At 35.3% G+C, this 23,637-nt stretch overlaps 2 protein-coding genes and 1 long non-coding RNA gene across 7 annotated transcripts in view; 2 read left to right on the top strand and 1 right to left on the bottom strand.

Moving 5' to 3' along the window:
- Positions 1-18,264, bottom strand: part of LOC128214023 (transmembrane protein 8B-like) — a 33,980-nt gene extending 15,716 nt beyond the window's left edge. The window contains exons 1-4 of the mRNA XM_052920238.1: positions 18,181-18,264; positions 4,686-4,854; positions 3,688-3,898; positions 1,508-1,638 (exon numbers count right to left, since the gene is read on the bottom strand). Of these exons, the coding sequence (XP_052776198.1) occupies positions 1,508-1,638; positions 3,688-3,898; positions 4,686-4,854; positions 18,181-18,217 (548 nt within the window). The 5' untranslated portion in view covers positions 18,218-18,264. The remainder of the gene's footprint in view (positions 1-1,507; positions 1,639-3,687; positions 3,899-4,685; positions 4,855-18,180) is intronic.
- LOC128214024 (uncharacterized) lies at positions 7,682-17,954 on the top strand. Of its 2 annotated transcripts, XR_008257856.1 has the most exons (4): positions 7,699-7,796; positions 7,994-8,604; positions 17,322-17,409; positions 17,585-17,954. It is a non-coding gene; the product is annotated as an uncharacterized LOC128214024 (long non-coding RNA). The 2 variants fall into 2 exon arrangements; XR_008257855.1 differs by having other exon boundaries at positions 7,682-8,604.
- A 3,943-nt stretch (positions 18,265-22,207) lies between the features above and the next one.
- The window catches only part of LOC128214561 (sperm flagellar protein 2-like), a 38,137-nt gene continuing 36,707 nt past the window's right edge, over positions 22,208-23,637 (top strand). For all 4 annotated transcript variants that reach the window (XM_052921093.1, XM_052921090.1, XM_052921089.1 and 1 more), the window contains exons 1-2: positions 22,208-22,336; positions 23,311-23,413. In XM_052921093.1, the coding sequence (XP_052777053.1) occupies positions 22,279-22,336; positions 23,311-23,413 (161 nt within the window). In that variant the 5' untranslated portion in view covers positions 22,208-22,278. The remainder of the gene's footprint in view (positions 22,337-23,310; positions 23,414-23,637) is intronic.

Raw genomic sequence — 23,637 nt, 5'->3', positions numbered from 1 at the left:
CTGATGCAATTTACAACGTTATTTATTTATGACATCATGGCAAAGTTTTTCAAGTTAAATATCAAAAAATATAATAAATATATTCCAAGGTAGTGACAACATTTTATGATAACATTTTTGTATAAATAAATGTTGACAGAGGAATTATATCATTAAAAAAATGAGGTTAGTTTTCATAAAACATCTGAAGAACATATATTTCCTGTGATTTTCATAACTTAAGTATCTCACAGTCATTAAATATAATAACTTAATAATATCTCAAATACTTTACTTTCATTGATGTTATTGAATATACATACTCTTATTCTAAAATTACTTTAATAATATACTTTTTTCACTTTTTATTTGACTTTGAAAAGGAAACTGAAGTTAAGGAATGAAGTTTTATGAATATGGCTACAGAACTTTCTAACCTGAATAACAGTTTCTTTTATCTTTATCTAATGACAGGCAGAATTATGGGGCAGAATTCAATAAACACCTTAGATTGAAGTTAAAGATTAGAATTTAAGCATTTTGATTGGTCTGTATATTTAGCTGACAAATAGGATGAATGGAATCACTGAGGCATGTCTTAGTATAAGATCAATATTGAATATTGGCCATGGTCTTACATATAATGGGACCATCTTATTATCACACTTACCGTATCATACCATCGCTATTTCGAATAAATATTTATAGTAGCTATTACATCTATTCAGAAACTAACAGCTTTCTTGGTCAGTTTGGGAACAGTTTATTTCATTTTAGCTCAACTCTCATTTTGATTTGTAAATACCGCTTTATTTTTAATTGAAATTGTTCACCTTCCGATATTTTGTCATACGCTCATTGATAAAATGGCTTCGTTGCCATTTAACTACTCTGCTGCTGCCAGTACTTTCATCATATTGGAGCAAGTGGTTCTTGGTTTTCCTTCGATTATAAGAAAGGTAACGAAGCACTACATGTGCGGGTATGTGTAGGTTACTTTCTGAAAGTGGTTCTTGGTTTACCTTCGATAATGAGAAAGGTAGCGAAACACTACATGTGCCTGTACGTGTATGTGTAGGCTACCTTGTCGTCAAGGTATATGTACATTGTACAAATTTAGAACAGCATGTGAGATAACACGTGGAAAGTTTTTAATCCCAGTACCAGCGATCCTATTAAATTTAGCAAATGATTGTTAAACTCAACAGAGCAACGGGTACAAGTATACATACACATGGTGTTTTGTAACCTTTCTAACGGTTCTCACATCAGAGCGGTAACCAACAGGCAGAGTTCTAACTGTGTAATAAGAAGCGTGCATATGAATTTCAATGCTATAACAATTATTAGCACATTAGTTTTTGAACGTTATCCTTGATAAGATACTATATAATAGTTACTTTACCCACTAGACTTGTTATTGAAACTATACAACCACGTTTTGGTAGAGGGTGCAAAAAAGGTTTGAACCTTTAGTTCCAGCAATAATAAATTCACATATTCATTGGTAAAACCTACACTCAGTTACCTGAACAAGTTGCTTGAGAGAGGCGGCATGCGAACCTGGTGTAGTGTGTCCTCCGTCAGCTCATGCGGTGCCGATTCCACCCGCACAGAGAACCAGTTGCGCAGCCTGTACACACACTTCACAAACAGATCCTGAAGAAGGCAAATTGAGTGATAACATTTCGTTACATGTAGCATTCAAAAAACGTATTTTTTTAATGAATACTTAGCGTAGAAAGTTTTCTTTCATACTGCAAATAATGGTAAATATCAGACCATTTTTCTCTTATAGTGCCAATAACAGAAAACATAAGTCTAGTTGTTCGTTCATACATGTACTTTCCAACAGTAAACATAAGTCTAGTGTTCGTTCGTACAGGTACTGCCCAACAGTAAACATAAGTCTAGTTTTCCTTCATTCATGTACTGCCCAACAGTTAACATAAGTCTAGCTGTTCCTTCATACATGTACTGCCAATAGCAGTAAATATCAGTCTAGTTGCATTGCTCATACTGCCAATAGCAGTAAATATCAGTCTAGTTGCATTGCTCATACTGCCAATAGCAGTAAATATCAGTCTAGTTGCATTGCTCATACTGCCAATAGCAGTAAATATCAGTCTAGTTGCATTGCTCATACTGCCAATAGCAGTAAATATCAGTCTAGTTGCATTGCTCATACTGCCAATAGCAGTAAATATCAGTCTAGTTGCATTGCTCATACTGCCAATAGCAGTAAATATCAGTCTAGTTTCATTGCTCATACTGCCAATAGCAGTAAATATCAGTCTAGTTTCATTGCTCATACTGCCAATAGCAGTAAATATCAGTCTAGTTTCATTGCTCATACTGCCAATAGCAGTAAATATCAGTCTAGTTGCATTGCTCATACTGCCAATAGCAGTAAATATCAGTCTAGTTTCATTGCTCATACTGCCAATAGCAGTAAATATCAGTCTAGTTTCATTGCTCATACTGCCAATAGCAGTAAATATCAGTCTAGTTGCATTGCTCATACTGCCAATAGCAGTAAATATCAGTCTAGTTGCATTGCTCATACTGCCAATAGCAGTAAATATCAGTCTAGTTGCATTGCTCATACTGCCAATAGCAGTAAATATCAGTCTAGTTGCATTGCTCATACTGCCAATAGCAGTAAATATCAGTCTAGTTGCATTGCTCATACTGCCAATAGCAGTAAATATCAGTCTAGTTGCATTGCTCATACTGCCAATAGCAGTAAATATCAGTCTAGTTTCATTGCTCATACTGCCAAAAATAAGTCTAGTTTTCGTTCATACTGGCAATTATGAATGTCAGTAAATAAAAGTATAGTTTTGGCACAAAAGCAGTAAATATCAGTCTTGTTTTAATTGAAACTGCCAATTACAGTTAATATAAGTCTAGTTTTCGTTCATACTGCCAAAAACAGTAAAGATCAGTCTTTTTTTCATTCATACTCTTAGTCTAGTTTCAAAGGTCATGTCATTAACAATAATTATCAGTCTAGCTTTCATTGATACTGCCAATAACAGTCAATATTTATCTAGTTTTATAATGCCAAGAGAAGTTAATATAAGTGTAATTTTCGTTCAAACTGGCACTGCCAAAAGTGATGAATATCATCCTTGTTTTTGTTCATACTACCAATAACAGTAAATATCATTCCAGTTTTCGCTGATACTGTCAATAACAGCATGCATCAGTCTTGAACATCAAGTTGGTACGTCAATTCACTTATAGCACTTTAAATGTAAATGTATTTTCAAGAATTAATCCATTAAACTTCTTAAGTATAATAAAGAAAGTCCTTTAGTTTCTTAAAGCTGCACTCTCACAGATTGAACGTTCTGACAACTATTTTATTTTCTGTCTTTGAAAGAGCAATATTTTGCGTAAATATCTGCAAGTCAATGATATAAGATTGTTGACAAAAAATCAGATCATAGATTTTCATACATCCGTTCAAAAATTAATGTTTTGTGGGTTGAACCGTTACTAATGGTTTAAAAAAAATGCATAAAACATGAATTTTTTATCTTAAATATAAAAATCTGGGATCAATTTTTTTGTCAGCAGTCTTGTATCACTGGTTTCCATGGATTTTCGCAAAATTTGGCTCGTTCCAACACAAAAAAATTTGTTAAAAATGCAGCTTTAATGCCAAATTCAAAAGAAAAACAATGAAAGTGCAACACCTACAGCGGGTAAGATTTTCCCGTCTCGCTCAGGCAGGTAGGCAACACTGTACCAAGGCCCAGGCTTTGGGTTGATTAGAGTCGACTCCATTGTGAGGTTAGTTGTTGTTACATTGAACGTGGCTTGGACAGCCCATTTCTTGTCGATGTAAAAATTCTTCGGATGCATTTCACCCAGTGGATTGATAACTGGTAAGCTGCCATGTTGCAATACACTGAAAATATATACATGGTCATAGAAGACGTGATTTTTAAACACTCAATTTCACTCCAGCCCCGGTTTACTGTCGGGAAATGAATATCCCCATATTTTTTCATTGATTTATTTTGTTTGTGTGAATTGGTAAAATGTTTACTAGATTGCCTTGTGCGATTCATTTTCTTACAACATATGTAATGGATAACTCTTCTTATTGGTTACCTTACATATTTCTTAAATGGACTTCCCAGCGTACTAAACAAATATAGTATTAAAGAGTTCTTACCCAATTTTTCCCACATATTATCTTTCTTAGCATTTTATCTAAACTTAATATTGTACTTTATAATGTGTGGTGCACGACTTATGAAGTCAAGTTATTATTATTTCAAATTATCACAGATAAACCATTTTTACAACTTTTTTTTTTTAGTCATGAAAAGAGCAAATTTTTGCATAAATTTCTGCAAACCAATGATTTAAGATTGCTGACAAAAAATCAGATCATAGATTTTAATATTTTCGTTTGAAAATTAATGTTTTATGGCTTAAACCGTTACTAACAGTTTAAGAAAAATGCATAAAACATTATTTTTTTAACTTAAATATAAAAATCTGCAATCTTATTTTTTTGTCAGCAGTCTTACATAACTGGTTTCCATGGATTTCCGCAAAAATAGGGTCGTTCCAAGACAAAAAATAAATAAGTTGTCAAAACGTTCCATCTGTGAGAGTGCAGCTTTAAAATGTTGTGTACATATTGTGCTTATAAAGTTATCAAAATAAAAAATGTCATTCCATACACAGTAACATTTAGGTTATCACAGCTGTGGGGATATTTGTTTTCAGCCTGAAAGCTCCAGGAGGCCGTTCTTGTATTTTCCGGAACCTGATGGAGAAATGGAGAAGTACTGCTGAAATCATCATATTGGTAGATTACAGTGAAGTCGGATACCTCATTTGCCAAGCAAACTGAAATATAGAATTTTCACAAAATTAAGATCATTTTACATTCCCCTGGATTTTTTGATTTTTTTTTTAAACAAGCTCAAGGTTGACATTGGAAAGCATCCATAATATTATGAGTGTGAATTCCATCAAGGACCATGGTGACTAAGTCCAAAAATTATTGTAAATATTCTTATGTCATAAATGTAGATATTGGGCAAAATTTCGCTGTATAAAAATCCCCTGGTGTAATATCAAAATCCCCTGGAATTCAGACCAAAACCCCCTGGGAAGCCTCTCAGAAATATGGCATGTATGTCAGAGGATGTTCACATAATATGTAGAATAATTACAACTTCCATCTATGAATGTCACTGTTACACACTCTCAAAGAACATGAACCAATAGTTCAAAATAGAATGCAGCTTAGAGCTTTTAGGAACCACCGAGAGCTTCTATGAACTTTTTTAAAAGGAATTTTATGAGGTACATGTAGCATGTTTAAGAGTAATAGTTTAATCAATTATGTTAAAATATACTCGTAAATTTAATATCCGCGCTCTTAACTTCTGAGTTTCATAATATATAGACACCAAGAAGTCTTAGCAATATAATAAAATATTATGCAATTTTGCAGGCCATTTTCGACCCGTAACATAAAAGTCCTTTGAATTCATTTTACCCTTTGTGTAAATTTTATATATAACAATATGATTATGCCTCCATTGACAACCTGTTATTGAAGAAGATTCTCATAAACATTTTTTTATTTATATGCAAATACATCAAACAACTTTAGGCTAAATTTCCTTTCTTCGTTTAAAATAGTATCATATATAGAGGATAATTGTTTGTGTCAGTGTATACAAGATCACACTTATTTATTTCACATACTTTTTCACAAGGTAAAACATAATATTGTAATCTTACACTAAAACAAACAAACAAACAAACAGTTTTTTTCTGTTTATCATATGCCTAAAAGGGATATAAATGGAAAGTTAATTGTAGTTGTTCAGAAAAGGGCGCCAACTTGTATGCAAATTAACGTCATTTCAGAAATTTAGTAGCTCTAACAGTATGTCTTAGTAGCTCTTATGCACCAGTCAATTTTAACCACGCCCCCCCCCCCCCAGGTCCAGGGGTATTCCAGGGATAGCAGGGGAAATGGGCCTGTTTTTACCTTCCAGGTGGCCCTGTTGTGCCGATTGAATGCAGTGGTTTTGTTTTCGCTCCGAAAATAGCGGGAGCGGGGGGCATTTGGCGGTGATTTTACCAGCAGTTTGTCCCCGCAGGACGGATATATAACCCAGGCTTGGCTGGACCAAAAGTCAACGTCCCCGCTATTCCCCAGACCTGGGGGAGCTGTGGTTACAACTCACTGGTGCATTAGTTAATAGTTCTTTTTAGCTATTAGAGGCCTCTAGCAGGACCCAAGTAAATGACAAGGCAACATGTATGTAAAATTTACATGTAATAAAATGGATTTAAAAAAACTAAACCAATAGGGGTGGGTGGAATTACCGAAAAACCCGAAAACCATGGAAAACCTGGAAAACCCTTGATTTTCATAAGTATATATACAATATAGTATTCAAGGTGGTTTGTATGCCGGTATTTAATACATCATTTGTGTTTGTGGGTTGTATGCCGTAGTTGTTGGTTCCAAAAACCGAACCAATGGACCAAAATGGAAAACTGCGAAAAGGATAAATGAGCTTAAATGTAAAAGACTCTGTGTTTTGATGGTAATTTCTCAAATTCCTACTTGTCTGACATCAAATTGGATATCTCAAGTCCTTTCTTCCCCAGCCATTTCCCATGAAGAGTTTTGATTCAGGAGCAATTCATCAACTTCAAATATATAAAGTTCTCCACGTAACATCCTATAGGGGAGAACCTTTGTCTCAACGTGGCCATTTCAAAACTGGTTTGGGCAGTTTTTGTCACGTGATAGTGATAACTGAAAGGCAGGAAAGGGTGTATGCGTGTCATTTCTACAGAGACTTTCGTCATGGGAACATCAAGTTTTTTAAAACATTCAAATTCATTTTATTGTAAAATATAGGTGAGAAGGTGAATTATATAGATGATAAAATCATATTTGTATCTGTAAAATGGAGCATGTTGATAATTGTTGATCGGAATATTTGACACTCGGATATGTGTACTGTTAGTCTAAAATAATAGACGTGTTATACGGGATTCTTCCAATCCCTAACGTCTAAACGGGTTTGTGCAAAAAACGGGTGTGATTTGAAAAATATTGAAATTGTAATAAGCTAAGTTATTTATGTTTTTAAGGTTGATATTCATATTTTACCATGTAATTGAGAAGTTATTTTGCACAAAACAAGCATTTAATGCATTAAATCACATTATTTACCTTTCCAATAAAACGAAAGTTGACGGACACAGACAACAATTATGCCATCGGAACAACTTGACCCAATCGTAATAACTCGGCCACCTACGACAAGCTTCGAGATAGACCTCTAGATACAAACGTAACAACTCGGCCATGGCCGAAATGTTCCGATTGTTTTAAAACTGTGCCCTGAAGCCTTGCAGGTGCCCTTCATGTATATATCGATATGTTTTGACAGCAAGAAATGACAAAAAACACGTCAAACTCATAATTATTCGTAGGATATGACATTTTTATGTATGGAACTGATATAAAATAACGTAATCTGGTAATATTTCTTGTTTTTATGATATTTTTTAGATGCTAAATGCTTTAACCCGGAATCCCGATCGGAATAACTACCCACTTTTGATACTAAACAATTTGTACATGTAACCCATTGCCAATTTGCCGTTTGGCCTATTCCCTTAAAATAATAAGATGTTGTGAAATCAGCATTTTTTCACGCACTTTGTTTTTTGAGTTCAAATTATCATTTTGACAGACATCTTGTCTTTTTTACATTTTTAAGATTGGATCCTAAGTATAATGTGATCTGGTATGTATTAATTCTCAATTGTTTAAGTCTGCATTTGGTTAAATGAGTGTATTGGATGCTTTGTTTGTATTTTTATAGTAAGTCACATATTTTCGTGGTTCTGGTGACTTGTGATTTGTGACTTGTTATCATCACCATTGTGAATGAACGAATGAATACATATATATAGACGATACATCGTGTTATGATTGTTTAAGCCACAAATGGACACATCCTTAATAGTCCCTGGACAATATATCTGAACCTTCCCCCAACAAGTCGATCAGAACTTTCTTTACGAAAACGTCGGCTAGTTACAAATGGCGCCCAACAAGTGTGGATTATTTTGGAATTTTGTGGACATACCAATAATGAACAGTCGTACAGAAATAAACGGCTTTGTGATTTTTTTATAACAGACAGTTTTATGTACTGGTAACATTGTGGAACAGTAATTCAGGAACTAGTATACCATATAACCATGAAGGATGACTTTTTGTTTCCTGCCATTAACATTGCAACCTGGCCCTGGCAGAGGCATGTACAGTTCATTGATGTTACCAGTGGAATGCCGCGGACGTCATTTTAAGACTGGAGGAGCCCAAGCAATTGGTTGGAACAAACAGACAGGAAGGAGGACCTCATTTTGCTGAACATTATTTAGAGACAGAGTGATTAAAAACACATTTGTGAAGATTAGGACTATTATCAAGTGAAGTGTGAAGATTTGGACTTATATTTAGTGATATCAATATTAATAATTATTAAGACTAAAACATTTTGTGTTTAAAATATAAATAAATCCAGTATCCCGAGGTTCAACAGATTTGTGAGTACATAATAATTATTCACTATTATTTTGTATGATTTCATGTTTTATTTATTTTAAATTTTTGAAAGACATTTCCTAATAATTTTGAGCAAGTGAGCATTTGTGATTGAGTCTGAGAGCCTATTTTGCACTTGCATGATTTAACAAATTGGTGAAGGTATTTAGAAATATCTTATTCCTCCCTCTTCTTTTAACAATTTAAATATTGTTCACATTTCATACATGCTGCTATTTTGACAGGTATTTTTACTTGTTTGTTTACAAAATTTGTCAACTTGATGGTGATTTCTATGTTGACACCGGTTTCAATCCACTCATTGACCTACATTTTTTTGTTTACGTGCAGTTTTTGTAGCTTAAGGATTATTTTGGCAAATAAGGATTGCATTCATTTGATTTCAGTGACATTTCGCTGTCCAAGTCATATTTTGCTCCAAATCTCATTGCATTTTACCAAAATATTCAGTTCGTTAGATTGCGGGGCTATTTTTTCGCAACTGGTTACTTTGCATATTTTTTTCCGCCATTGCAATTCTATGCAACGCCAATTTTGATTGGTTTTCATTTGGGAAAATCACACGATGTCATAAGTAGTTGTAAAATTTCATTGGTTATTGAGTACACACCCCTGGTTACCACGTGCTCAGTTTAGTAGTAGTATTACCATATTTGGAAGTAGGTCAATCACAGTGTCGGAACTCTGTTAGATAGTAATGTAATGAATACTACAGACACAGTGTAGTGCATACAGTATAGACAAGTTTATGATACTTTAGGGTGTTTGGTAATTTAGCATTTTAATACTACAACTAAGATATATTAGTCAAATATAGTTCAATTAGAATTTATAATACTTATTTGAGTTTGAATAATTTACTGTAGTTATTTATTAGTACTATTATTTATTAATTTAGAGTACTTTGAAGTATCAGAATTTGAACAAATTTACAGTTGCAGAGAATAATGAAGATGTTATTTGACATACTTCTGTATTCTTTGTGAATGATTTTGAAATTATGAAGAATTGAATTTCTTCTGTATTCCTTGTTGAACAACACCACCAGAAAAAAAAAAAAACCTACAACAAGATACTTAGAAAATTTGTTGAAAATTGGGATAAATGTTTGTTGATATTTATATATTTTTGGGAATTGAGTGTGCTGCGTATTGTTATTTTTCACACTTTAAATTCAGTTAATATATTTTTGAATAAAAAGGCAGATTTCTATTCAAATTTTATTAATGGAATAATTTTGAAGATTGAATAGTTTCAGTATTTTTGCATTTTATAATTAGTCCACTTAATTAATTACATTGATCTGAAATATTTTTTATTAGATAAATGTTGTATTGTCTGATAGTCTTTTACAACTTGCAGTATTGATTAGTTTTGATGTGAATTTGTAAATCTTATATGCATTTATTTAATTTAGTTTAGGGATAACTGAATACTTTGCCTATATATTCTTTGTAAGTGAGATGTAAAATAAGCTTTGGCTCATAGCATTATTGTGTGAAGGCTCATTAAAATTTATTGTTGTTTGCATGTGAATTGACTACAACTTTGTGGAAGGTATTATTTGATATAATTGATACCGGCACTTTGGTGTTTGAGGGTTATGAAGTTATTTTTGAAATTGGACATATGTAATTGACGCCGAATACTTATTGGAATTGAATGAAGTTACATGTGAAGATACATGGTCAAAAGATGGAACTTTGAAATTGAATGTACGGTGTACAGTTAGTGTCATGATAGTGAAGACACATGCATGATATAACTTTGATGTACATGTTGTGTAATGATGTCAGATGGATAATATCGTGTGATAAACAATCAGAACTATGGAAGACTATTTGGGACAATTCAGTTGACATCTGTGAATGTTATTAGTTGAAGTTGAATTATGGTGCATTATTTGTGTCATAAAATGAAGTGATGTGAACTTATTTGAAGAAAGTCCGTGGTGATGGAATTATTATGTGAAAATTGTGAAAATAGGACATTTCGCTAATAGTGATAGTTAACTGACACTTTGTGTGTATAGTGATACAGTTGAGACAAAGTATCATTTTATAAGTGAATTTTGACATTAGTGAACATTGAAGCATATGACATTAGAGGGTTGTTAAGCCATGCTACAAGCGAATAGTGCAGTGCATTGAGATGAATTAAAATTTATGATATGGTGGAACATTTGTGCCATAAATGTACAAGTGAAAGTGAATATTGTGAATAATTGATGCTGATACATAGATATGTGTGATTATTTACAGTAAATTATTGTAAAAGGAAATACTATGAAAACTTAGGTGAGAATACCCTGGTGATAAATAAACAGTGACCTGATGGAAGTGAACATAGACCATTAGATTGCATTTTGTGTAAATTATTATTTAGTGAACATTGACAATGGCTGAAGTTGAAGATGCCAGTGATAGTGAATACGAATGGGATCATGAGTCATTCATCCATCCTAGGTTACCCATGTTTTGTGGGGTGGATAATGGAAATGAAGTATGCTGGGAAAGCTACAAGTTTGAGCTGGAGATGCTCATGGAGGGAGGCATGTATGGCGAAGAAGAAATACAACTCGGGATAAGGAGGTCGCTAAAGGGGAAGGCATTAGATTCATTAAGGAGAATTGGAATTGGAGCTACTGTTGATGAAATATTAAAGAAGCTAGATGCTGACTATGGGAGTTTAGAATCAAAGGAAGAAATACTTGGGCAGTTTTATTCAATTTCTCAACACGAGGGGGAAAATGTGAACAGTTATTGCTCAAGGGCAGATACTTTATTCGATAAAGCGGTGAGACTAGGTGGGTTGAGAAGGACAGATACAGAGGTTGTTAGACAAGTGATTCACAAGGGGCTTAGACAAGAATTGAAGTTAAGGTCATATTACAAGCTTGACACAGAGAAAGATTATGGGAAGTTTAGGTTAGAGTTGCGAAGATTAGAAGCCGACATGAAGGAAGAGGAAGAATGGAAACATCATACCGCATGTAACCTAGCCCAAGATAGAGATACCGAAGTAAAGAGTGAACAAATACAGGAGATGACAGAACTTGTGAAGAAATTGTACCACAGAATTGAGATACTGGAAAGAGAAAGCGAAGGTATTTATCAAGAGAGAGCTTCTTACACCATTGGAAGACAGTACAAGAGATATAAGCCATGGAACAGATTCAGACAAAGAGAGCGATATATTCCTCACAGACCAACATCATTTCAACCCACTTGTTATCAATGCAATAGGAAGGGTCACATAGCCAAGAATTGCCCGAACGCTGTTATAAAGTCCATGACTAACACTAAGTCAAAGAAGGAAGTTAAGTTGGTTGGTGATACGAACGAAGCAGAAATTCAGATAAATGATACCACAGCAAGGGCTCTGATAGACACAGGAAGCTGCGTTAGTACAATAACGAAGACTTTTTATGACTCTTACCTGAACAACCTAGAATTACTACCTGTCCAGAATATCTTGAGAATAGAGTGTGCTGATGGGGGAAAACTACCATACCTAGGTTATATAGAGGCCAACCTATCAGTTGAAAAGGGTCTGCAGAAATCAGGAAAGCATGCATGTCTATTTCTAATCACGAACGACACACCATTTTCTGAAAATACACCTGTCCTGCTTGGTACGAACATTCTAAAAGAACTTCTAGAAGAATGTGAGAAGAACTTTGGGGAGCAGTATCTGCAGCGAGCCAACCTATACTCACCTTGGTACTTATCCTTTCGCTGTCTTGCCATGAGGGAACGCGACCTAAAGAAAAATAAGAATCGTATTGCAGTCATCAGAAGCGCGTTGTCTGAGAAAGTAACTTTACGACCAAACGAAAGCATTGATATACTTGGATATACTGATCGAGAAATTGAGTTTGGAAACACAGCTGCCCTTATACAAGAATCAACGGAAGCATACCTACCTGATTTCATTGATGTGACACCAGCAGTTATACATTACCAGCAGAAGAGTAAGACCCCGATAACAGTGAACCTTTCGAACGTGACCACAACAACAGTAACTATACCACCAAGAGCCATACTATGCGAACTCCAACCTGTGACGATTGATGAAGAAGTACTTACCTCCATAGAAGAAGAGACTAAGAAGGACGTGTTGAAAGAGATACATGTAGATGAAGACCAACACTTAACTGATGAACAGAGGAAGCAGATTTTGGAACTACTTGAGAGACACCGCGACATATTTTCTACCAGTGACACAGACATTGGCAGATGTGATTTAATTAAACACCGGATAGATCTTTTACCTGAATTTCAAACTCCTTTTAAGCAACGCCATCGAAGAATCCCACCTAACATGATAACAGAAGTTCGCCAACACTTGGAGCAACTACTAGCAGCAGGAATAATTAAGAAATCTAAATCACCATGGTCATCAAATGTTGTACTTGTCAGGAAAAAGAATGGAAAGTTGAGAATGTGTGTAGATTATAGACAGTTGAATAATCGATCGGTCAAAGATGCGTATGCTCTTCCAAGGATAGAAGAAGTATTTGATGTACTGCATGGAAGCCGATACTTCACTACAATTGATATGAAGGCGGGTTACCACCAGGTAGAAGTAGAGAATGATCACAAAGAAAGGACTGCATTTACAGTTGGACCCCTAGGCTTCTGGGAGTATGTGAAAATGCCATTTGGCCTTAGTAACAGTCCTGCGACTTACCAGAGACTTATGGAGGAATGCTTGGGAGATATGAACATGAGCATTTGTGTCATCTACCTGGATGATCTGATAATTTTCTCAAACACTTACGACGAACATCTTGAACGAATCGATAAAGTACTCACCCGCTTAAAAGAATGTAACCTGAAACTTTCGCCTGAAAAATGTTATTTTATCCAGAAAAAAGTAAACTTCTTGGGACATATTGTCAGTTCTGAGGGCATTGAAACTGACCCAGCGAAGATCCAGAAGGTAAAGGATTGGCCAACACCCTGCAACGCAGATGAATTAAGATCTTTCCTTGCGTTTGCCGGCTACTACAGAAGGTTTGTCAAAGACTTCAGTCGAATCACAAGGCCCTTGTCAGACCTTCTACCAGGAACTGCGACGAAGAAGGGCAAGAATAGTAAGACGAAGAAACCTACAAAAGAGTGGCAATGGAAACAGACTGAACAGGAAACATTTCAAAAGCTGAAGGAGATACTGACAAATCCTCCAATACTCGCGTATCCGGACTTCACTTTACCGTTCGAGTTGCACACAGACGCGTCATACCAAGGACTTGGAGCTGTTCTTTATCAAGATCAAGACAACTACAAGAAAGTGATTGCATATGCCAGCCGATCACTCACTAAATCAGAAAAAAACTATCCTGCACACAAATTAGAATATTTGGCACTGAAGTGGTCAATTACAGAGAAATTTTCTGATTACCTAAAGATGATGCATTTTAAAGTTCTGACTGACAACAACCCACTAACCTACATACTTACTTCAGCGAAACTTGATGCAACCGGTCAGCGATGGGCGTCAGCATTAGCTCAATACGACTTTGATATTACTTACCGTGCTGGACTGAAGAACGCCGATGCGGACGGTATGAGTAGGTACCCGCACAGAGAAGAACAAACAGAAGGTAGAAAAGAAGTGAAAATTGAGGAGAAAACAGTAAAGGCAATCTGTGGTATGATACAACCACCATATTACGATACTTTACCTGCATTCAGTGTCAACATTATTGATGCAACGGAGGTTCCGGGACAGACGATGGCACAGAAAGAGCTAAGAGAAGTAAGAAGGAAGCAGAGAGAAGATAATTTGATTGAGAGATGGCGAAGGGCCGTGATAGATAATGTTTTACCAAGATTCACTAACACCAAAGAAGATTCTATCATGAAGAGACATTTCAAAAGGTTTAAGATGAAACGAGGCGTATTGTACAAAGAAGTACATGAAGAGGACGGAGTGAAAGATCAGCTGGTACTACCTGAACAATACAGACGTGAAGTGCTACAAGGCCTCCACAATGATGTTGGACACCCCGGAAGAGAAAGGACATTAGCACTCCTAAAAGAACGGTATTATTGGCCAAATATGACAAACTATGTTGACAAGTGGGTGAGCAGGTGTGACCGATGCCTACGGCGGAAATCTCCGATGAACACCCGAGCTCCACTAGTAAACATTTCCACCACATACCCACTTGAGATGGTTTGCATGGACTTCCTGACACTGGAACCATCCAAAGGAGGCATATCCAACATCCTTGTCATAACCGATCATTATACGAAGTTTGCCCAAGCGATCCCCACGAAGAATCAGACGGCCAAAACTACAGCAGAAGCTTTATATAACAACTTTCTACTCCATTATGGAATTCCTTCAATTTTACATTCAGACCAAGGAGCAAACTTCGAATCCGAAATCATCAAAGAACTATGTTCACTGACTAACATTAGGAAATCGAGAACTACACCTTATCATCCAATGGGCAACGGGATAACGGAAAGGATGAACAGGACACTACTCGGCATGCTAGGGACATTAGAACCAAATCAGAAGACTGATTGGAAGAAATATATTGGACCGCTAGTGTACGCATACAACTGCACGCCGCACGAGACCACAAAGGTGTCCCCATTCGAGTTGATGTTTGGAAAAAGGCCTAAACTACCAATAGATGCTGCATTTGACATAGAAAGAGATGTTAGAGCAAATACCCCAACTGCCAAGGAATATATTGCTGACATGAAAGACAGGATGCGAAAAACAAGTGAGATCGTTGAAAAGTACACGGAGAAAGCCAAGAGCAAGCAAAAGAAGTACTATGACTTAAAAGCAAAAGCGGTGAAGATTAAAGTTGGTGACAGAGTGTTAGTGAAGATTTTAGCTCATGAAGGCAAACACAAGATTCAAGACAAATTTGAAGAGGAGATATATGATGTGATTGAACAACCGAGAGAAGGAATTCCTGTGTTCAAGCTAAGAAGCGAAAATACCAAGAAGGAAAAGACATTGCATAGGAACCATCTAGTTCTAGTAGATTACGGGTACGATATAGATAGGGACCTTGCTGATGAGAAGCCTGAAGATATATCGACAGTGAACGATGGCGATGTACAGGTAGAAAAGAAAGAAGAAACGAGAAAATTAGAAGAAAGTAGAGATGCAAAGAAACAGTGTGACGTCACAGAAGAGGAATCCGATTCCGATGATGAAGCAAGTTACTACTATGTACCACCTACATATAAAGATGGGGACGCCCGTCAGCTTGCAAGAAAGGATGACAATTTAAAGATTGTAATAGTGGAAGATGAACTAGGTAGCGCTACAAGACAAGAAATATCAGAGATCAGGCCTGAAGTAGGAAAAACTGAGTCTCCAGAGGACACAGTACGTAAGGAGATACACGATGAGAACACAAAGGAAAGAAGTGGTATCAGGAGTGAACAGACAAGCAGAAAGGAATTAGAGATTATTGAAGAGACTAATAGGAAGGAAACAGGAACTTTAAAAGACAGAGATGAAACTCTAGAAAAGAGACGAACTGAAGAACACAAAGATCAGAATGTAGGTAGAGTGCCGGATGTAGACCAGGATCAGACAGCACTAGACCAATCAAGAAGTAGAGCAGACGTTAGACAACCTGAAAGAGGACAAGCTCATCGATCTAGAAGCAGATCAGGAAAGGGAAGTTCTGAAAGAAGAAACAGAAGTAAAAGTCAAGCGAGAAGTATAGAGGTAGAACATGATTTAGAAGACGAAACACATACTGAGGTACGAAGATCTTCAAGACAGAAAAAAACACCATCCAAATATGGAGATTATGTGATGAGTGCAGTAGTAACACGCCCAACAGATACAAGAATACAAACTCTTGAAGAGTTAGTGAATTCTGGGATATTGAAGAATATAGATAGTGTCATGGCTCAGAAACTAGTGGACTGTGTTTTTAAATAAATGGAACTGAATTTTGTTTTCGCGGGTTTTATGTTTGTAATTGTATGCATTAATTTGAAATAAACTTTAAATTTATATGAAGTAAAGCGCGGACGTTTTTTTGTTTGGCGGGGAGAAAACGGTAAGAAAATGTATTTTCGTTAAATCTGGCATTTGATTTGAATTTGTTGAGAAATGGCTTGAAATTTTGAAATAGTTTGGAGAAATAGATTGTTATTCCAGATGAAATTAGAGATTATCCGAGGCATACTTGTTTACGTTTGGATATATATAGTGTAGCGACGAGTTATTCTGTAGAAGAGGTAATGACCTTGTATTGGTAAATATGTTGAAGTTGAAGTGATGTAGTGTGTACTTGCACAGTATAGATAAATGACGGGACGTCATTTTACTCAAAGCAGGGGTGTGTGTAACCCATTGCCAATTTGCCGTTTGGCCTATTCCCTTAAAATAATAAGATGTTGTGAAATCAGCATTTTTTCACGCACTTTGTTTTTTGAGTTCAAATTATCATTTTGACAGACATCTTGTCTTTTTTACATTTTTAAGATTGGATCCTAAGTATAATGTGATCTGGTATGTATTAATTCTCAATTGTTTAAGTCTGCATTTGGTTAAATGAGTGTATTGGATGCTTTGTTTGTATTTTTATAGTAAGTCACATATTTTCGTGGTTCTGGTAAACTACTTGTTCAAAACAGCAGTGACTTCTCATTCGTCTATTTGTTGCACATTTTGCACACGTTCATAACCTGTTGGTTTACAGTTTAACAGAACATTGACACCACGGTCTTGGGGTTGAGAGCAGAGAAGACTGAGAGACATATATATTTGACATTTGGCGCCACACGCCTGTAAGTGTTCATTGTATACTGTTAGGTCATATTATTCTCTTTTATCATTTTAGCTCTAGACACATTATGACTTCAGTAATTATTGTGAAGTGTTATTGTTAAATAGTAATATATAAAACTATACGATGTATTATATTAATTATGTACTCACTACTATTCCATTGTTTATTTTCAGTATGTTGACTTGTGACTTGTGATTTGTGACTTGTTATCATCACCATTGTGAATGAACGAATGAATACATATATATAGACGATACATCGTGTTATGATTGTTTAAGCCACAAATGGACACATCCTTAATAGTCCCTGGACAATATATCTGAACCTTCCCCCAACAAGTCGATCAGAACTTTCTTTACGAAAACGTCGGCTAGTTACATACATGAAGGATTTGCCATATCAAAAATCGTAAAAAAAATCTGTAAACGTACAACTATTTGGACTAGTCTACAGTACTGTACTGTAAGTATGATTTTTCAAGCATTAGTTGTTTTGCTATTGCTTTGTTGTCACCCCCATGTATCTGTTGTTGCCCAAAACGAATAAAACGAGTCTCATAAGCAGTGTGTGTTTGCTTATGTTTTTGTTAAGGGTGTGTAGAGACTTAATATTATTTAGAAACAATTTATATGAATTACAGTATAATATGTAAACAATTATTTTTATAATACATACATCTTCATTCAGCCATCAAATTTGTACTTTCGCGCACTCAAGGGCACAATAACATGGATATGATCTGCAACCACGTACGTTTAAACCAACTTACCAGATAAATAAATAATAAGCAAATTAATTGGATTCATCTTTGACTTTCAACAATCAACCATACTGGATCCGAGTTGAAAACGAGGCTGGTACTAAGAATAGAATCAGGTTTTCCAAGCAAATTGGTGACCTACTTAATTCGAGCCAATGAGGAAAAGGCTTATTCCCCGGACTGCAGGCCGGAAACCCCGGACTGAGGGATATGCTCGGATAGGCAAAATGCAAATTTTGTCATTTAAAATAATAATTTTAAAACAGCAGCATCAGCATTAATCTTTCAAAATAAGTATCGATAAAAAATATTATACAATAACTAAACGATAATCATCTCAGCTCATCTCATGTAGTAGTATTGGTCCCAGACAAAAACAGTAACAACAACGTCATTTTTTTTAACAATTAATATAATAGAATATTTCAACACCATTACGTAATTATTTCGCAGTCGCTACCATTATATTGTTGCTGAATGCCAGAAACTAAAAAGACGTTCGTTGATAAAAGCTTACATTTTGTCCATTTCATGAGAGAATTAAATACTTAAAATTGTATTACAATAACGGACACTCCTTTAACTGTCCACACTATTAAAAAATGAAGTTCCGTATTCTTTAATAAGATTTACCTTATGTTGGATTTGCACTGATTGTGGTAAAAATCTTTTGCGAAAACACGTGTAAATATTGGATGTAATGACCTTTTTTTTGTAAAATTTTAAATATGTTCGCAGGAGTTTTCGTACACCATTTTTAAGCTTTTCGAAGCAGCGGTATATGTTTGTTTGTTTGCGCTTATCAGTAATGGTTTTTTCATCACTGAAAGGTTCAGGTTGATTGTGTACGGGGCGAAAGGTCTTGGAGACTTTTTTATTACCGTTATATATATTTTTTTTCAATATCCCTGCCACCTACATGTATGCGACGGTATCGCTTCAATGTTTACACCTTCTTTTATTCGTGTACATTTTTCGCACCTTTTATTCATTGAATACAGCAAAGCATTGTTATAGTGATATAACATTTATTTATAGAATATTATTATAAATTAGTTGACTGACGCAAAAACCGGAAGGCAAAACAATATAATAATTCCCTGAAATATGATAACTAACTTAATTAGTTTTGATGAATTATTGTTTCAAAACAAACATCTAAAAATAAGTTGTAATAACATGTTAGTGTGTTTCGCCACTATATGCATTTAAATAATATATTCATTTCCACGGAAAGTGATATAGATATTTGTCATTTAAACCCAAATATTCGTATGATAACAAACAACTTTCCAGCTTTTCTAATCTGGGATAAATTTGTACGGAAACTAGCGGTGCTATTTTTCGAACCTGGCTCTCAGAGCCACCGTTCGTACGTGTTATCGTGCATGGTACGAGATCTGTCTTCTTTTCTGTCTTTCTCCTAGCTCTGAGAGCCAGCGTCGGACATGCGTATGTGGTCGCGTATGGTACGAGAACTGTCCAGTAGATTCAGATTTCCTTTATTCTTACTCCAGCACACCCCACACACACGATTCGCAATCCCCTCCTTAACACTTACCGATAAATTCTCTCTCTCTCATTCACTGACTGTTCCTAACAATTCTCATACCAACCCGTCAATCTCGCACACGATTCCTCTCCCCTTTCTCTAAACCATCTTCTCACCTTTCTCCTCCTTATCCTTCCTATTCCAGTCTTCCCACTGTAGCCATACATTCTTTTAGATCCCTTTTCCATTTCTCTCTCTTTCTCTCTCTCTCTTCCCGCATCCCCTTTCTGACCCATCTCCCTTTACACATCTCTCTTTCTCTCGCTTTTCCCAAATACCCTTTCTTACCCATCACCCTTCACACACCTCTCTTTTTTCCCGCATCCCCTTTCTGACCATCTTCATTTCCACTCCTCTCTCCATTTCCTCTCCTCTCTCCATCTCCCTTTTTACTCCCCTCTTTTTCCTGCATCACCTCTCTGACCCATCTCCCTTTCCACTCCTCTCTCCATTTCCCTTTCCACTCCTCTCTCTCTCTCTCTTCCCGCATCACCTTTCTGACCTATTTTACCAAGATTTGGTGTATGTGAGTTTGATGGTTAAATGAACATTTCTGACCTTTTCTTTTTGAGAGCGTAGTGGAAATTTATGTTTATGTTTAAAAATGATGCGGCCTGGAATGTGCTTTAGAAACTTTAAAAAAAAATTATTATATGAACTACTAACTTTTGGTATTCAGAGGGTGATTTCTTGCAATACAGTCAAAACTCGCTATGTCGAAATCGTTTGGACCGGTCGACTGTATTTTTATTGCTTGAAATTAAAGAATATGAAAATGACACATTCAGTGCCAACTTTTGGGACAGCTTCCATAGATTTATACTGGAAATAGGTGATTTTTCCCACTTATAAAATAAGTCAAAAACGTATTCTTCATCTTCCTAAGCGTTTGTTAGGTTGCTCATTTTCTCTTTATAATGATGTGTTTCTTACGAATCGTATTCTACAGTGAAACAAACCATTAATTTTAATCCAAAGTCATACTCAAAACATCGAAGCCATATTGTGTATGAACATGTTCATATACACTGGGTATACCACGTGATAAATTGCGTCATAAATGCTACGTCGGAAGGCAATATTTTGCTTCGAATAAAGACTTGAAACAAAGGTAACTTTACTATGTCTTCACCATTTTAAATGAAACATAGCGCAGTCTACACCGCTTACAGAACCCCGCCTTTGGTCGTTCACCAGAGTTTGATTGAGAATTTAGTTTCTTAAAACACTTCGAAAAACCTTTTCGCAAAACCGCTGCCTGATGAGGCACTGTTTAAACATTATTTTGGAAACAGGTTTGTCGTAGTGTTTGAAGAAACTAATTACCTTATCAAACTCCGGTAATAAAAGGAAGGCGGGGCTCTTTAAGCGGCATAGACTGTCCTTTGTTTCAATTAAAATGGTGTAGAAAAAGAAAAGTTATCTTTGTTTTAAGTCTTTAACGTATAACGTAGCATAAAAGAGGAAGTTTCACATTCAATTTTGTTTGAAATACAAACTAGCTCTCTTTCTTCAATTAATGTCATGTAAACACATCGTATGCTAATGGACAGCAGAGTTAAAGAAACAGAGTGAGAAACAAGCGATTTGGTTGCGATACCATATCACCCGCTTGCAGAGTACTTGTAACTCGGAGTTACTAATTATATGAAATCATATTTTGATGGGCTTATATAGTTGTTTGCAGATTGAATATATAGTTCCTTAGGTTTTTAAAACTCCGGATCAAATCAATTTTACTGACATGTTCAATTATGCATTCTAAAAATTATCATACAGCACATTTCAATTCTGATATAGGGATAGTTTGCCCATGATGTACATGTAGGAACCAATATTTACTAGCTACATATAAATGTGATTATTACAGTTTTTAATATATGGTGCATTAAATGCAGTTATGTATTGATATCATAGACATACTTGTTTTATATAAGAAAGAATTTTCTAACATAACGTACGTCACTGGTAATAAATGACATGCCTTATACTATATTACACAAATAATTATATGGGAATAACCTGGCATCAAAATTAACATTATCGTGATTGTCAGGATCCTTGGCACACACACTGTCGGTACTTTGCGTCAGATGGCTTGAAAATCAATTTCAGACCAAACATATAGTAACCTATGTTCTATTCAATCAAATAAATTTTACTCAGAACCGCAAACCAGGTAGACTCATTTGAGGATACATTTTTGTTATTTTTTAACATTTTTATTCCAAGAATATTTGGATATCACAATAGTTTAAATTCAAAACTCAACCAGTCTTGTTTTGTCGTACTATTTTTGTGAGAACAACTCTACTGTACTTAAAGATAAAACGTAGAATACTAAAACTCCCTTGCACTAAAGTATTTACTGGTATTCTTGTCAAGGGAGCTCACTGCGTAAGATTATTTTTCTGCTTTCTGATCATTTGCTGTTATTACCACGCAATATTATTTTACACGGGCACTTGTTAGTTTCCTTGGTCACCGCGTTGAAAATGGATGCCTAGGGAAAACAAAATATTATTTCCCCTATTGTAACTCATTAAACGACCAATATGACTGATATTCTATGTAGATGGCTCAACGATGAGCTGAAAGTATCACAACGAGCAGGTAAAATGATTGTATTATTCTTTTTAAAATAGTCTTTAACAAATGTCCAAAATGTAGAAAATTCGGACTTGTGCAACATTCGGATATAATGGAATTGTATTAACATCTGTTGCCCTTAACATTGTTCTACATTTGTTTGGTAAAGTTTTGCATATTATATTATGTTCTCTTTGCTTAACTAGACAACTCTTAAATGGTATCTAAGTCCGACCCCTGAAAAAAGAAATATTTTTCTCCCGGTCAATTTTTCCAGTGTTCAACCTTTGGATTAAAAAATGGATTTATCAGTAGGGTTTTATATTGAGCTCCTTATGCTTGCAAAATACCACTGAAGTTTAAATATTGTGATTGCTAAAGGTTGCACAATTCCTTGAGTGGAAGTCAAATTAAAAGCAGAGTTCGCTAATTCCACGTGGGCTCTATGAAAATGATAAGAACACCAAGTTTTAATGTATATATACGTGCACTGCATGTATAAATGGAAGTAGTAAATAAGTAGTGTAGTGATTCATTTTGCTGCGCAATCCTGAGTCGCATACTAGCTGTTACTCTTGAGGGCCTTTTTTTCTTAAGCATGCGCTCCATCAGAATGCAAGTAATTCTTTAATAAAACTATGCTTGGGCATCACAATTTTTTGCTCTGGACCCATGGTTCTGAAATGTGTAAAACAAAGAAAGGCACTCAATATAATTTCAAAAAATAAATAAATACAGTTTTGTCATTGCATCTAATTTGAGACCTTCAGTTAACAAGATGTAAACCCAAGGTAGAATGCAGATTATGTCTGCATTGGATTTATCCATGGTCAATTTGGAGGCTATATTTAAGACCTCTATTCATATATTAATGTTAAATTGGGCAAGTGGTGTTTCATTTCTGGGAAATATTTTATAGTTTTATATGTGTATGACTTCATAATGTGAAGACCATTGTTCATTGCTGCATGCTAATAAATGTCTATTGTTATTTTCAGACCCAACCACATTTGAAAGAGATTTTGCCTCTGGGTTTTTGATTGGAGAAGTTTTAGAAAAATATCAGCTGCAAAATGATTTTGATAAATTTTCACAGAGCAAGTAAGTAAATTTTCTGAAACCAATCAGGTTTTGAAATCTTCAAGAACAGTTCCATCTCATATGAAAAGCTTAGGACATCAACATGTGTCATCTGAACATTTTTGATCTGCAGAGTTAGTTTAAACATATTTATTTTACAAAAATTGTAAAAGAAGTTCTTACAACATTATATTAATCACTCTCGTTGGCACGATTTTACGCGAGAGTGTGGTCTTGTGTTGTGT

Source organism: Mya arenaria, chromosome 13 (assembly GCF_026914265.1).
Source record: "Mya arenaria isolate MELC-2E11 chromosome 13, ASM2691426v1".
Classification (NCBI taxonomy): Eukaryota; Metazoa; Mollusca; class Bivalvia; order Myida; family Myidae; genus Mya; species Mya arenaria.
This window is presented reverse-complemented; position numbering and strand designations above follow the sequence as displayed.